Below are 16085 nucleotides of genomic sequence, written 5' to 3'. Positions count from 1 at the left end.
CCTGAATCTCCTTTGCCTTTCTGCTGCTGGTGCCATCTTATTCCAAACTTTTACATGGAACTGAAATCTATTCAGCATGCAGTATGATATTTTTGATTGAATTATATGGTTATTATTGAAATAATTGTATATTTCTAACAACACAAAAATTACAATCTCATAACATTAAAACATGTTACGGGGTTGGATGAGACGGGACAGAAAATTTGGATCAAAATGGCCGCTGTTTCATGTGCTAAATGCCAAGAAGATGGAACATAACATCCATGAAGTTCAGAATTATATTGATTATTTAAATAACAAAAAAACATTTTAGCAAGTTATAATGTTGAGTCGCTGCGTTTGACCACATCAAATGCCTCAGCATCTCCTGTGTTCCTCTCTGTTCTTCTCCCTCTTCATCATCAGCTGATCGTCTCTCTTTCTCTCTATCATCATCATCATCATCTGATCATCTCTCCTCGTTCTTCTCTGTTGGGACTGACTTGTCATGTATGTCTGCTCTTGTTTTCCTAAAATAAGTGAACAGGTGTTCAGCAGAAGTTTAAACCAGAATGAGCATCTAGGTTTCTGTGACTTTAATAGTTGAATGATTCCTCCCTGAAGTCATCTCTGCTCTCTTTGATATCAGATGATCACCAAACTCATGTCTGTCTGCTTCACCTCTTGTCTGTTTTTTTCTCCACTAAATCCTATGGCAAATATGATAAATATTAAATAAGATATAATATTAAATCCTACGGCCAAGCAAGGATTATTAACTGTTTTAAATAATTAAACATCTTTCTAATGCGTGTTTTTTTTTAAATTAAGAATAATATTTAAAATGACTGCCTTGGTCTTAACTGTCTTTGTCCTGAATGTCCACAATAAGACCAACCTGTTTCTGTCCTCCATCTGTCCTGATTCTTTCTCTCTTTCTCTCCATCCTCACAGCTGTTTGATAGAAACTTTGTGTTGGGAAGATTTTCAAAAGAATACAGACTAAACTCTATGTAAAAATAGAGACATTTTTTATTTTAAGCATATTTTTATTTATTGTTGTCAAACGTCTCCAAATGTTCAACTAAGACCCAAAATGTCGTTCAGCCAAAGTGATATTAAAAGCAAAAGGCTGTAAACTAAATAATCACTCACAAAAATAATAATTATCCAAACGTTTAACATAGAAAGAAACGAAATCACCATCTAACCACCATCACACATTCTTCTCTCTTCTAGAAGCAGCTTTGATCATCATTGAGTGCTTTTTCAGTCAAAGGATAAAAACATTTTCAGTGTTTTGGTACATCTAGTTCAAGAACTAATTTAAAACAAAATCATAACAAACAAGCTCCTTTATTTTCTCCATGATTATTGACAACCCGGTCTCATCCTAAAATGTGTAGTAGCTACATTTGTCCACATGGAAATGCGTGAGAGTTTTACAAAAACGCCCCCTAAACTGTGAGGGGGATACGTTTCATTTTCCTATTCATTTTCTACGAGCCTTCTCAGGATCACGTGACTTTGGAGGTTTTGCCTGCCGTGAACAAAAAACATGGCGGATGCTCGTTCATTTTTCGGTGGAATATCCCATAAAACAAGATATTTTGAGAATTTTTATTTTGACAACATTTCTAGTGAGAAAAATACAATTTTCTTTTAAAATATGCTTTCATTTTGGACATACAGTTTGTAGTTTGCTTGTTTCGTTCAAATATTTCTCCCAAAGGCTCTGTTACGTTGGAGAAACACGTTAACTTTCATTCATATCTGCAGAAGTGCGCGTGGGTCACGTGACTATGTTTCCCTTTTCTTCGCAGAAAATGCCATAAAATAGGAGTGATTGTCGACTAATTTATTTTTGAAAAAATTTCTAGCAGTATTTATCCCCTTTATTTTCATAATATCCATTTATTGCAGACATGCAGTTCGTAGTTTGTTTGTTACGTTCAACTTTTCCTCAAAGGATCTGAACGCGTTTGATCTTTTCCATAAATATATGCGGGCTGACGTGGGTCACGTGACGTGACGTGAGTTTCTCTTTTTTCGTATAGAAGATCTCGTAAAAAGGTACGTTGCTATTTGTTAACTATTTTCATTTACATTTCAACGGACCCGTGTATAGGTTTCATGCTGTGTCGTTGTGACTTTGAAGGACATTTAAAACAAACCGGAAGAATGTTGACATTAGGAACGGACTGAAGACTTCTCTAAATTTACTCAGCAATTTGTATTATTCAATATTCTTTTACATGTTGTCAGATAAATGCATCTAGACATTAAAGAAAAACACAATTAGAAACAATAGACCACAACAAGAATCAAGTTTCTCATGCACGAGGGAGAGGAGCAAGAGTGACAGAAAACGTCTACCACGCTTGTCTTCTCAAAGGTCTGCCTCTCCTCATGCTGTTTTTATTAAGAACTCAAGAAGGAGGAAACAATTTCAAGACAAAGAGAAAAGTTCATTAGGGGGTGTCGTGTAATGACCCTTTTGGTTGGATTCTAACTTCAAACAGTATCCCTTATCAGCTCGTAAAACCCCCTCTCGTCCTTGCTGGGATGAAAAGCAGATGAACAAACACACAACTGTTTTCAGAAAAGGTAAAAAGGTCAATCTGAGTTAACATACATTTAACCAAATACATTTAGGCAATGATAATAATACAACAATTTCCCTCACATAGTCCCTCCTTTTTATCATTGATAAATGTCAAAATCTCACATCCAATAACACATCTCTTTCAGTTTTCGGTGACATCTTCATTTTCATAACACTTTCAATTTACACTCAGATGAGAAGTTCTTTTTTTTTTTTCAAGTCATTTCAATTTCAAAATCATTACAGTCATCTTGTTCTCCCTTTAATAACAAGTTGTATTCTTGACTCAGAAGAACACTCTGTACTCAACCATTCACTTCTCTGGAAATCATTGATTGAATACAAGGAAAAATGCACATAGTGAACACACAACATATGATCAGTACCATAAGAATAGGTGTCACTATTTTTAACAAAAGTTGCCACCAGGAACTAAAAGCAAACCAGGAGAAGAAATCCCAAGATTGGGGTTTCCTATCATCCTGCATTGCCTGTTGAACCTTTTCAAGTTGATGTAATGCTTCTGTGATGCTGTGACCTTCATTGGTGTTGTCAGGAATAAATGTACAACAGGTATCATTTAACATTTTACAAACACCTCCCTCCTGAGCAACCAATAAGTCCAAAACCAATCTGTTCTGTAGAACCATAAGTCTCATGCTTGACATTTCTTCATTATAGCCTTTAAATGCTTAAATTGTAGAGTTCAAAAATAAACCTAATCGATAATCAATGGTCTCAATTCTGAGAGCGTTTTTAGCAGTTCCCACCTAGGGAAACAATGCCATAGTTACCTTTTCCCCAGTATTCCAGTGTTTATGGTCTTCAGGTACATCTGATCCCCACATGGAATCATGTGGCTTGACATCAATAAGGTTACGTCTGTGGTTCAGGTGAGGCTCATGGACTGCAGAAACTATGAAAGTGTGACCTGTGACCTTTACAGAAGCACAAATCCCACTCCAGTCTCTAGGCAGACTGAGGTAGAGGGCCTGCCCACATAACCAAAACATTTGATCAACCACATAAGTACCATTGTTACCTGGAATTAAATCTGGATTAGATCCAACACAACGTCCTCTGGGGCAGGGAACTGCATAACCATGGGAAACTCTGTCATTGATTATCTGGACTGTGAAGGGAACAAGAAGTTCATGACACATCTTTGTCGGCAAAGTTCCTAAAAACTCTGTGCCATTGTTAGTTACGCAATGTGGAAACACAGTTCCTGGTTCCACACTAGCATATGGAGCTAATGATTTTTTCAATTTCAGTTTTTTAAACTGATATAAACTCTTGCAACTCGGTCTTACAAGAGTACCATTTGAAGTGGTGACGGCTCCAGTACTAATTATAATAATCGAAGTTTCAACTCTCAGGGCTATAAGTGCAGTAAGACTAAACTCCAGCTGGCCCAAACTCAGGTTAAATTTTTTGGGACATTTAGTTTCTGTTTCTAGCAAAATTACTTCTCTCCCTGGACCTCACCACCTTATCTGATCAGCCCCCCACCTTCACTCACTCGCTGTAAGCTGAAGCTGAAGCTGCTTGCGCGGCTGATAGTGGAAACAATGTCACCTGATATTCTCTTGTGCGAATTCTCCAGAATCACATACAGTATGCTCCACTCCCTTCCGTCCAAGCATTACCATTTGTGCTGCTGTTAAAATGAGACGCAGTTCTTGTCTGTTTCACTTTCAATGTGTTTTTTTATTACAATTTTTATTTTTTATTTTATTTATTTATTTATTTTTCCTGATTTTTTCTACTCTCATGCCTGAAACTGGATTTTCTAGAAAGGACTGTATTGTATTAGTTCGTAACCCCGTCAGTTTCTTGCACACAGAAATGAATGAATAACGACTCAGAGACAGTTACTTATCTTTTGTGGAGGTTTTACTTCGCACAAACACGAAGGGGACAGACACGAACATGGTACATTCAAAGTCCGAACCAACTAGCTCAGGGATGGGCTTTGGTATAAAAACCCTGCATTTGCATATTCAGAAGATCGTCCGATGGACCTCGTGTGAAAATCACGCCCACAGGTTACTGCTGGAGGGAAACTCCAAGGCTAAAGTGAAGATAAGTCTGAGGCCTGCTCAGCAGAAAACACATGCACAGAAAAAGGGAGGATGAGAAGAAACTGTTAGAACAATAGTTTGGCTGTGCTGTCTTCAAATGTGATATAATTTTGAGATGACAATACATGCTCAGTGAATTAAGTTTAAACCATTAGTGTAATAAAAGTTAAAGGCAGTTTCTAACTGTTCTTCACAGAACACAAGAAGGAGGTAACAATTCAAGACAAAGAGAAAAAGTTCATTAGGGGTGTCATCAAATGACCCATTTGGTAGATTCTAACTTCAGACAGTATTCCTTATCAGCTAAGGACAGTGTGTCGTAAACCCCCCTCTCTTCCTTGCTGGGATGAGAAGCAGATGAACAAACACACAACTGTTTTCAGAAGAGGTAAAAAGGTCAATCTGAGTTAATGTTTAAACATACATTTAACCAAATACATTTAGGCAATGATAATAATAAAACAAATTCCTTCACAAGCTGTTAGCACCAAGATGGCTGTTCTTGAACATCAAGTAGACTCCTTGGAGATGCCTGTTAAACTTCTACAAAGAAGAGTGGATGAGTTTGAATCTGACACAAGAAGATGGAATCTGAAGCTTGTGGGAGTTCCTGAGACAGAATGAAAACCCCCGCCTTGTGCTGGTAAAGATCTGTCAGATGGTCCTCCCTTCCATGAAGGAAAAGTTGGTGGATGTTCTAGACGCTGTACATGGACCAGAGCTATTATTCCACAGTTCATCTCTTGGCTGGGCAGGGATGCAGTCTGGAAGGGGGAGAAGGATTCTCCTTACATGAAGGAGATTCAGAAGGCTGGAGCTGCAGGAAAAGTGGTCTACTATGCTGGTGCCAGGAGAAGGGAAATCATCACTGGACTAAACGCTGATAGACGGCCTCCAGGTCAGCCTCCAAAGTCTACATCAAAGCTGAGGCTGTTGGTGAAAAGTTGGATTGATCTGAAATCTGTAAAAATATCTTAAAAATAAATAAATCATTATTTAGAAAAGAATATATATATATTTTTTTTTTGTGAGGTTACATAAAATTACATGTTAATAAACTGTAGGAAGGTTTTTGAATTGCTTCTAGAACCCAGGACACTAGATATTCCTGCACTAAAGCAGATTGAATTCTATTTAGCATATTATAAAGAGTCTATGTTCATAATGACAAACTCAGTTTTCTTGTTTTATGGACTTTATTTGATTGACAGCAGGTCAGTTTGTGCTGTTTGTGTAGTGATGAGAGGATCTTTAGTTGTTTACAGACTGACTTGGAATATGAATCAACAGAATAAATGTGGAACATCTGCCAAGTAGAGTCACATCTCTGTCTCCTCCTCCCTGGGTCCTGACCGACCCCCCCCCCCCCCCCCCCCCATCTTGTTTCTTGTTAAGCTCCTCCCCCGAATCAGAGACACAGTCCTCCGTCCTCATAGTCCTCCGTCCTCACAGGGCTGGAATTTGGACACAGCATGTGTCTCTTTAGTTTTTGGAATCAGACATTTTTTACATGGAAGCTTTAAATCTATTGGATTGTAAATATTTAGTCCTGAATAATTCCTGAATATCAATGACATTTCAATTCCTCATCTGTTTGAACTTCATTTCAAGTCATTTCTAGTGTATGTCATTTTCATTCCTGATCATGTTTTTGGGTCCAAATCCAAAAGAAATGAGCAAACAGTGAAAATGTCATCTGTCAGTCTGTCATCAGGGCGGGTCCCGCCTGACTGAATGGACCAAGTTCCTGGACCTCCAGCTGCATCACTGCTCCTGAACACACTTTTCTGTCTCATTGCAGGTTGGAGGACTGCAGTTTGTCAGAGATCAGCTGTGAAGTTCTGGTATCAGCTCTGAAGAAAAACCCGTCTAATCTGACAGAACTGAACCTGAGCAGGAACCAGAACCTGCAGGATTCAGGAGTTCTTCATCTGTGTGGTTTTCTGGAGAGTCCAGACTGCAGACTGCAGACTCTGAGGTCAGACTCCGTGTTTCAGTTGTGTTCAGATCAATATGATGACAAAGTTGTGTTGACCTACAGTGAGCAGAAATGTCCAGATTCTGATCTGCAGCAGCATTTTCCTGCAGCTGCTTGTTCTTTTCAAAGATCTGCAGAAGAACTTCTTATTTTCTTCCTGCAGCTGCTTGTTTCAAAGCTGTCTGCTGACATTTGTGCTCCACAAAGTTCTGTTTGCAGCCATCAGCTCTTCTTTGTGTCTTTGCTCCAACAGACTCCTTTAAAGCGCATGCAGAAGAAGCAGCCGTGCACGCTCACATGCACTCTGAGTCCTGCTGCTGTGTTTCAGCAGATGCAGCTGAGAGTCCAGCGGCTGATGTTTGGGAGCAGACAGTTCTTCTTCTCTGCTTCTGATCTGCTGCTGTTGCTTCACATCTTTGGACTTTTTCTAAACTTTCTGATCTTCTTCAGCTCTGAACTATTTAGAAGAAGTGAAGGATGAAAAACATGAACTTTGTCTTTAAACTCAACTCTTTCTTCTGGATTCAGGTTGATTGACTGCAGTTTGTCAAAGACCAGCTGTGCTGCTCTGGTCTCAGCTCTGAAGTCCAACCCGTCCCACCTGACAGAACTGGACCTGAGAGGGAACAACCTTCAGTCTTCAGATGTTCAGCAGCTCCAGGATCTGGTGGAGAGTCCAAACTCCAAACTGCAGACTCTGAGGTCAGTAGAGGGTTGGAGTCAGTCCAGCTGCTTCCAGATGTTTGGTCCTAAAGTTAGTCTGAGAGCAAAGATGCAGAGTTTCCTGTGAAGCTGCAGCTTCTCAGTGAAGCTCTGAGGAGAATGATGACAGGCTTCAGGACAACAGTCAGCCAATCAGAGCAGCAGAAGCTCCAACAGGTGAAGATGACAGGAAGCTGCTGCTCTGAACAGGACTGAAGCTCCTGCTGCTCTTTCTGCTGCTGTGCTGCATCACTGACTGACAGACCAGGATCAGGAGACACTCCTTCATCTCTGGCTCTACACTTTCTCTCTGCAGGTGGGAGGACTGGTCAATCTGATGTTCCTCCTGGAGGAGCAGAGAGGAGCAGCAGCAGCAGCTGGTCTGCAGAGATGTTGTGACTGGACGGTGTTCCTGGGAGGTGGAGAGCAGAGTGATGGAGGAATCAGAGGAAGTGGAGATGAGTGTCAGAGCTGCAGCAGGAACTGATCTGAGATCAGCTCCACTGTCTCTCTCAGCATCAAGTGGACAGTTATTGTGCTGCAGCTCCCCCAGTGGACTGATGGAGAACTGCACTTCCTCTTCTCATTCTAACTTGGAGTGTTGGGAACTCTTCAGCTTCTTGTCTCTTATGTTGCCATAGTAACTGATGTCATTCTTGCTGTCAGCCGATGTCTGTTTCTCTGTTCATGAAGCTGTTTGTGTAGATTATTGTGACATTTTCTCCTGATGGTTGTAATAGTTAGATTATTTTTTTCTTCAGTTTGAAACCTCTTTCCTCTGAAATAGTTCATGCAGGATTCAGCCTCTATGCTCACATTTTTCAATGTTATTTCATCATTTCCACTTTGATACACCTTGAAATGAGGATTGAAACATTTAATGCAGAGTCAGCAGTTTAAAGAACTTTACTGCTGCACTGACAACACTGTCTGTAGAGAACAGAGGGGTAAAAACAGAGAAAACTCCGGAGACGTCCACATGTGGATCCCAGGACTTACTCTACTGTGGAAACGTTTTTACAAACTCAACTTTAAGATTCAGTTTTTATCAACCTGTTTTCTTTATTAATAATTTAGTTGCATAGTAATGTTTTATTTCTGCCTTTTATTGTTTTCTTTGGCCCATATAAAACCAACTGCATTGAAGCAGGGGGGAGAAGGGAGACACCTGCTGGCTGTTTGCAGAACTGCATCTTAGTGTCAAAAGGCTTCAAACTGAAAGCTGTCTGTAAAATTCCTGCAGCCTGTTTGGATCTAATAAATGATCTTTTGAATCAACTCTGTGTTTTCTATTGATTTCTGTCTTTGACTCACAAACAGACTTGAATCTTTAGCCTTCTCCCTCATCCTGTTCCAGCTGTTCTAATCTTCATGTCTTTGGTTCCTTCTCAGTAGAAATGGGTTGGAAAAGAGCTTTGGAATGTTCAGGTGGTGCTGATGTCTTTCTAGATGGGGGTGGGCAGAACAGATGAGAGCCCCTCCCTCCTGATTCAGAGGGGAACAGTGGGCAGCAGCTGAAAGGAGGGAGTGGAAATGGGAAAAGTTCTCTGCAGGTTTCTCCTTTCCAAGAACAGAGGGACACGACTCCATGAACAGCAGAAGCTAAAGAGTTGGAAAACATGCCCAAAGCTGCAGCACCACCTGCAGAAAGATGCTTCCTCTTCAGGCTCCGCCCCTCCACATCAAGACAGATCAGAGTTTCTGCTGAGCTGCTATTGGAGCTTTTAGGGGGTCAGATCTTTAGGAATATGTGCTGTCAATCAAACCAGGAAGTAAAATGTTTTGAAAGTAACCTGAAATTAAAGTAAGTCTGAGATGAGATTGAAAACAGTTTTTTGTGGGCGACCATCACTTAAATGGGATAATCCTCTTTTGAGTCTAATGCATTTAGATCAAATCATCTTCAGGTCCAAATTCTTCTTCCTGGACTTTCCATCCTAGAATGAAAGAAAAAGAGATTTACTTCTAAAGTTTATCATTGTCTTTTCCCAGATTGAAGTTTGCTGGAGAAACTAGACCAGCTTGTTCCTCAAGGAGGAGTTCTCCTCAACTCCATGCATGAATGGAGCTCTACATCCCTGAGCTGTCCTGAATACTTTTCTACATTTGACCAAACCCAAAGTGGGAGGAGTCATCTTTCTGCAGTTCCTCTGAATCATGGACAGAAGTTGTAGATGTTCCACTAGAACAGTGTTTTCTTCTTCTGTGGATGTTCTAGTGTTCTCAGCACATTGGTAAAGTCTGCTGCATTATCTGTCAGCTTCCATTTTCAGCATTTGGATCCTCAAAGTTCAGGAAGAAACCGGAATCCAAACTGCTTCCAGTTTCCATGTTTGGGATCTTCTGGACCTGTTGAAGGACACAGATTCTTTCCACATCATGAAGCTGTTCTTCTGAACCCAAAGGGCCCACAGTTCTATGCTGATGATGCTCTTCTTCACCAACAGCCTCTCAGATCACAGATGCTGCAGTTTGCTTGGTTTGCTGGAAAGCAGCAGCGCTGAAAGAGCCTCAGAGCTTCTCCAGCTGATGTCTTCAACACTGGGACTCCATCCCTTCTTCCATTCATCTTTCTGTCCGTTTGCTTTGAGGCCCAGATCCTCACCTGCTGCTGGCTTTGGTTCAGCAGCTGCTGACTGGAACGCTGAAGCTCAGAGCGTCCGGCGCTTTGATCTTCTGCACATTCAAGTGTGGAACAGATGCAGAGAAAAGCTCCAAAGTTCTCAGAGGAGCATTGATTCAGCAGATCTTTAGTTTCTGGAGACCACTTCAATGGAAGAATGAAAACCACATGGATTCAAGATGAAACTCTGTCAGAGTCAATAAAGGTTTTTCAAAGACAAAGCTCTCCTTCACTGTCAACACACACAGATGATCAGAACAGTTCCACATGTGTCTGCATGTTCTGGGAAGTTCTCCGGTTCCTCTGATCACGGCTCCAGCAGCGTGTTTCAGGAACACGGATGATCCAGAACATGGGATCAGACTGAAGTCAGCAGCTTTCAGCTCCTTTTGGGCTTCAAGCCCAGAGAGAAGACAGAAATGTGAGGAAGGCAGAGAACATGAAGGCTTCCTGACAGCAAAGAGAAGTTGGAGCCAGAAAGACTGGAACCGGATCAGGACCGACTCTGGACAGTCCTTTTAGTGGTGGATCCAGACAGAAGCAGCAGAGACGTGAGCTTTGAGGAGCCACTCTGCAGCTTGACCCTCTCAGATGTCAGCAGCTGTTTGTGTCCTCAGATCCAGTCAGACACCAACATGTTCCTCAGAGAACAGCATGTCAGCACACACTGCACACGCTTGGATCCATGCAGACGTGTTGGAAGCCAGAGCTTCAGGCCTTCAGGCCTTCAGTGGATCTGTCCGTTCATGCTGAATGGGAGCAGAAGAACGTCTGTTTCAGCTCTGCTGCTTCAGCTCCACTCAAACTGCTGGGAATTCCAAACTCTCTCAGAGGAGAAAAACAGCAGAAAGCTTTCTGCAGCTGCTCTCACAGTGGATCTTCCTCTGTCTTCTTCAGCAGCAGATGATGAAGAGTCACTTTCTTCAGGTTCCTCTCAGTCCTGACCTTCATTCCTGATGGACCAAAGCAGACTGACAGCAGCTCTTTAGCTCCACAAAGAAAACTCTGCAGTTTCCCAGAAACCTTCTGAAGCAGAAAAACCAGGAGACTTCCTGTCTGTCTGTCAGTCTGTCAGTGTTGGAGTCTTCCTCCATCTTCAAATGATGAAGCTTTCTGCTTTGGAACCTTCCAGAAAGCCTTTTGAAAGCCTCCTGATGATGCTGGAGGACAGGGAGGAGTCAGGAGGATGCAGGAGCTCCCAGAGGAGGAGAGGCAGGAGGAGCAGAGGGAGCGGCTGCTGGAGCAGAAGCAGCTGCAGACGCACTTTTGGCTCTGGGCTTCAAACTTTGATCAGGAGGAAGAGGAGGAGCTAAAGAGGAGCAGGAATGCTGGGAGTGGGACTGGAATTCAGACTGAATCCAACATTTAGGGACAAAAATGGCGTCTTCCAGAAAGAAATCCATGTTTCAGAAACGGGAACATTCTTGAAAGTCTACCCGGCAACAACTGGGGTTTGGATGAGGAGAAGAAGAAATGTTAAACTAATTTTTGTCCATTAAAAATAAAAACATTTGAAAAGAATCAAATGATCAAATTTAAATAAAAATCAAACATCAAAGTCAGAGACATAAAGGGCTGAAATCTTCACCAATCCTTCCAGAAACATGGAGGATGTGACGTCACTTTTCCTACCACTGCTTCATGTTGGAGCAGGAGCTGAACATTGTCGCCCCCTGCTGGTGGAAACAGCTCATTACAAGCGTGGAGACGCAGAAAAGCTCTGATTGGTTCTTCTTGATCAATGATGTCAAATGTTCTGGATGACAAAAATCCCATTCAGTTGATGTAAAAACCCTCATCAGACATAAAAACAACCGCTATTCCTGCTGTTTCTGACCGTTTTCATGGTCTGCAGGTCTGACAGCAACAATCTCAAATGTTGGACTGAACCATTTGAATCCTAGAGAAAAGACCACTGAACATTTCATATTTGTCTGTGATTCTTCCATCATAATTGAATAAAAACTGTTTCTGAAACAAGATTCAAATCTATTTAGTCTTTGAGTTTCATGGATTTTAGCTTCATCTGTTCTGGTTCCAGAATTCTGACTTTTTTATCATCAGCTGAGCGAACCGATCAGAGCTGAGGCCCTCTAGTGGTGGACAGATGTTACTGTTCCAACAGGAGGTGGATGACCAGGAGGGGGCAGGACAGGCCTGGGGTCAGAGGGCGGGGCCATCCAGGAATCAGACTCCCGGGGAAAGGCACTACCACGTGGTTTCATTTCCTGTCATGAATAATTGCTGAAAATGGACTTTAGGACTTTGCTGAAACAGGAATGACATCAATTCAATGATTTCAGCAAATTCAGCACTTAGGCTCCGCCTCTCCTCTCTGCTGTTTATGATCGTCCACCGCTGAGGGGGGGGGGGGGGTGTTAGGGTTAGGGTTAATCACACACACACACACCTAGGGGCATTCAGAGGAACCATCAACGTATGAAGCATGTTTTTGGCGTGTGGGAGGAAACACGGGTGGAATGAACAGACAAACTCCACACAGAAAGGTCACAGCTGGGATTTGAACCTTCTCCCTGAGAGCGCTAACCACTGCTCCACCGTGCACGGAGTCTGACCTTCATGAAGGCTTGGTGAGGCTTCTTCTTCTGGGCAAACAGTGAAGCTTTTCCCGCTTAGCGCCCTCTACTGGTTGCAGATTGGAAGCAGATTGAAGTTGTAATGTGAAACAGCTGAAGGTCAAATCTGCTGTGAAGAAGTTTGGTTTAGTCCAGACGTGTTGGACTTCAAACTGTCATTTCCACCAACAACACCACCAAGAGCTTGTTCAGCTGGACCACAACAACACATGACAACAACACACATGTCTACATGGAAGTGACAGTGTGGCGGCGCTGCTCAGATCACGACTGACCTTTGACCTCACCCTGAAAGTGGCCTCTGCCGCCACAGCGACTGAGTGGAGCGGCTCCACGGCTGCTGGTGGTGTTCCAGGTGATGGAGGATGTTTTCCAGGTGTCTGCTCCTGCAGAGGTCTGGATGGATCTGATCTGAATGTGCTGACAGGCCTCTGAGGAGAAAAGACTGACAGAGGAACCATGAGCTGAAGGAGGCTAAAGGCCCAGGATCCAGAAGCAGCTGCAGAGAGACCACCAGCATCAGGATTCCAGAGGGGCGGGGCTCCAAGTGGGAACAGACTTTTTGCTCCTTGAAAGCAGACGAGCAGAGATGAAGTCACCTGGAGACAATGACTCCTTTCTGATCCCTGGAGCTGAAAGTCATCTAATTGTCATTTGGATGTCAGCAAACTCTAGTCAACATGAGTTTGTTCACTTGATCCCAGACTTGGAAGAATCAAACCCTGGAGGCTCTTGATGTCGATGTTCACAATGTGCTGCAGGCAGAATCAACAGGAATCCAGTTGAATCCAGATGTTGGAAACACAGACGTCCTACAGCAGGGCTGCTCCTTCCTGCTCCTGGAGATCTACCACCTGCCTGTTCTCCAGCTCTCCCTGCACTCCTTCCTGCTGATCACCTGGACCATGTGTGGTCATCCAGTCACAATCTGGAGACATCTGATGGAGACAATCAGCAGCTAGCAGGGCTTGGAGATCTGGAAAACAGGCAGGTTGGTAGATCTCTAGGACCAGGATGGAGCAGCCCTGTCTTCCAGCTTTCCTTCCCAGAATGCAACAGTTTGACTGAGAATGAATGTTCTCCTGCTGATGCTGTGAGGATTCTGCAGGTCCGTTCTTCAGTGGTTCTGGTACCATTTGAGCGGTGGGCGTGGCCACTTTCAAAGTTAAGTCAATGGTACAAACGCCATCTGAGGTCCTGCGGCGCCATTTAAGCGGTGGGCGGCGTGAAGGCGAGAAGATGACTGAACGGAGAGAATCTGAAGGATCCAGACATGGAGACGTGATTCCCCATGATTCTGGAGAACTCTTCATCATCCAGAAACCTGACCTCTCAGCATCATCCGTGTCTTCATGCAGTGGAAATGACAGAAACACAGACACCGCTCCATGTCGCCATCAGGCTGAAAACATTAGCTGGAAGCTCCGCCCACAGGCGGCGTCCAGCTCAGGAACACATTTGTGGACAGACGGCGAACAGAGAATTATCCGCGCGGTGAAAGAGAGGCGGTCAGTGTGGACGCAGCTGAACAGAAATGTATTCATGTTCATTCAAAACAAAGAGGACACTTTTGAATAGGAGGCAGAAAGGGCAGGTGTTCAAACCCCCCTAGGGTCCTGTGTGTGCACGTCTGACCAACATGTTGATTTAATGTCAGCAGATAAACTTTACAGTTTCAGGAGATCCTCAGCAATAAATTCACAAATCTTACTTAAAAATTAACCAATGCTAAAAAAAGAAAAAGTATGATAATATTATTAAATATTAAATAATATTAAACAATATTATTAAAAAATTTAAACGTCTTCAACCAAAAAGACAAAATTGAGGGTAAGAAGAACTGGTTCAGTTTTGGAGCCTCGGTAGCAGACCCCATGTTAGATAAATACGGCAATTTGATTGGTTCGATTCTGGACCAATCAGCAGCTGTTTGATGGCAGCTTTGTCACGTCAAGCTGAACGTTAACTCAGTAAAATCAAAGATAGGAAAAAAGGGAGATTTGACACAACGCATGCAAAAACATGCATTTTGCAAACCCAAGAAAAGTTTTTGAAAGCAAAAGAAAATTATTGAAAAGCAGCAAATATTTCATATTTTCACTTGCAACTTAAAAAGTTTTGTGTGCAACGTGGTGGCAGAAATATCACTCTAGAGAATACCTACACCTTTTTGTGTGTTGTGAGATGTGAGTGTGTGCGTGCGCAAGCGCGCTAAAAACAGACCTCACACGCTGCAGGAAGGGGGGAGCGGCGTGTGATGTAAGGCGCTTACACGTGGAGTCAGTCACCGTTTTAAGAGTAAAAAACTTGTGAGGAAAAAATTAATACAGAAATTAAAAGTTAATCTTAAAGATCTGAGACTGGTGGTTTTTAATTTGTTTACATTTTATAAAGGATTACTCACTTTGTACATTTCTTCCCTTCCAGGATTCTTTCTCAAATATTTCCCAGACAACAGAGCTCAATACGACTGACCGACAGATCCATCTAATGCAGCAGCAGCTGCTGGTTTGAGATCTGCTGAGGAGGATCAGTTTATTGAAATCACGTCAGACTCAGCCTTGAGGATGAGGTTTACAGCACACACACTCCCTGAATTCTGCTGGGTGTGGAGAGGGGGCATCCACTCATGGGGCAGAAGGCTGGGGGCATTCTGCTTCCAATCTATATCCCATCTTTGTCAGATTTTCTGCTGTTGCCGCTTTGAAAACAAAGAAACAGAGCCAGGCTCAGTACGGAGCAGGACTTGAGAGTAACAAACCTGCAACCTGGTTTTGAACAGATGTGCAGCACATTGCAGCCATGAACACAACTTTTTGTTTGTTTTGCACACAGGTTCAATGTTGTCGTTCTTACAAAGTTAACCATCATTTATTTGATGTTTTCCAGTCTCCAGCAGCAGGAATGTTGAAGATTTTGATATGGTATTAAAGTTGAATCGCTTTGGCTTATTTGTCACAGTTTTTCGCAGTGTGTGTTTGTGTGTCGGGGGGTAAACATTTTACCTTCTCCAAGAATTTGTGAACCACTTCCTGAAAGTGTGTAAAAATATTACAAAGACAAATTGGGAATTAATGATAATTTTATTTTAGTGTTGTAAATGACGCTACATTAATACATTATGTTTTAAATGGTTCTAAAATAGAAGGTTTTCATGCGAAAAGTATGTTTTTTGTCTTCTACATCCCTGTTTTTACAGAGAAAAGTATCAATAAGAACACAGATAAGAATACCGGATTGAAAAGCAGCAGATCGATAAGAACAGTAGTATGGATAAAATCTTAACAATACCCATCTCTACTAAATGGTTACTTGACCTAACAAAGCATACACTGCAGTTGCTACTTTTTGCTAAAATAATGAATAGTGAAATGTTCACTGATCACGTAAAAGTGTTAGAATTAAAGATGCAAACAAAATATTTCAAATGTCGTGGAAACACACACAATGTGTACATCATATTAGCATAAACTACAAAACAATGAAGACATTCAAGTTTTATCTCTCATTATTG

General features: G+C 42.2%; 1 protein-coding gene across 1 annotated transcript in view; it reads left to right on the top strand.

The window, feature by feature from the left end:
• LOC144989024 (NACHT, LRR and PYD domains-containing protein 12-like) overlaps window positions 1–8629 on the top strand; it is a 166787-nt gene extending 158158 nt beyond the window's left edge. Inside the window, exons 9-10 of the mRNA XM_078940690.1 lie at window positions 7178–7351; window positions 7668–8629. Coding sequence (XP_078796816.1) covers window positions 7178–7351; window positions 7668–7689 — 196 coding nt within the window. The 3' untranslated portion in view covers window positions 7690–8629. The remainder of the gene's footprint in view (window positions 1–7177; window positions 7352–7667) is intronic.
• The last annotated feature ends 7456 nt before the right edge of the window (window positions 8630–16085 follow it).

Source organism: Oryzias latipes, chromosome 2, assembly GCF_053564925.1.
Source record: "Oryzias latipes strain Hd-rR chromosome 2, Olatipes_Hd-rR_3.1".
NCBI lineage: Eukaryota > Metazoa > Chordata > Actinopteri > Beloniformes > Adrianichthyidae > Oryzias > Oryzias latipes.
The sequence above is the reverse complement of the archived record's forward strand: the minus strand, read 5'-3'. Positions and strand labels throughout refer to the sequence as shown.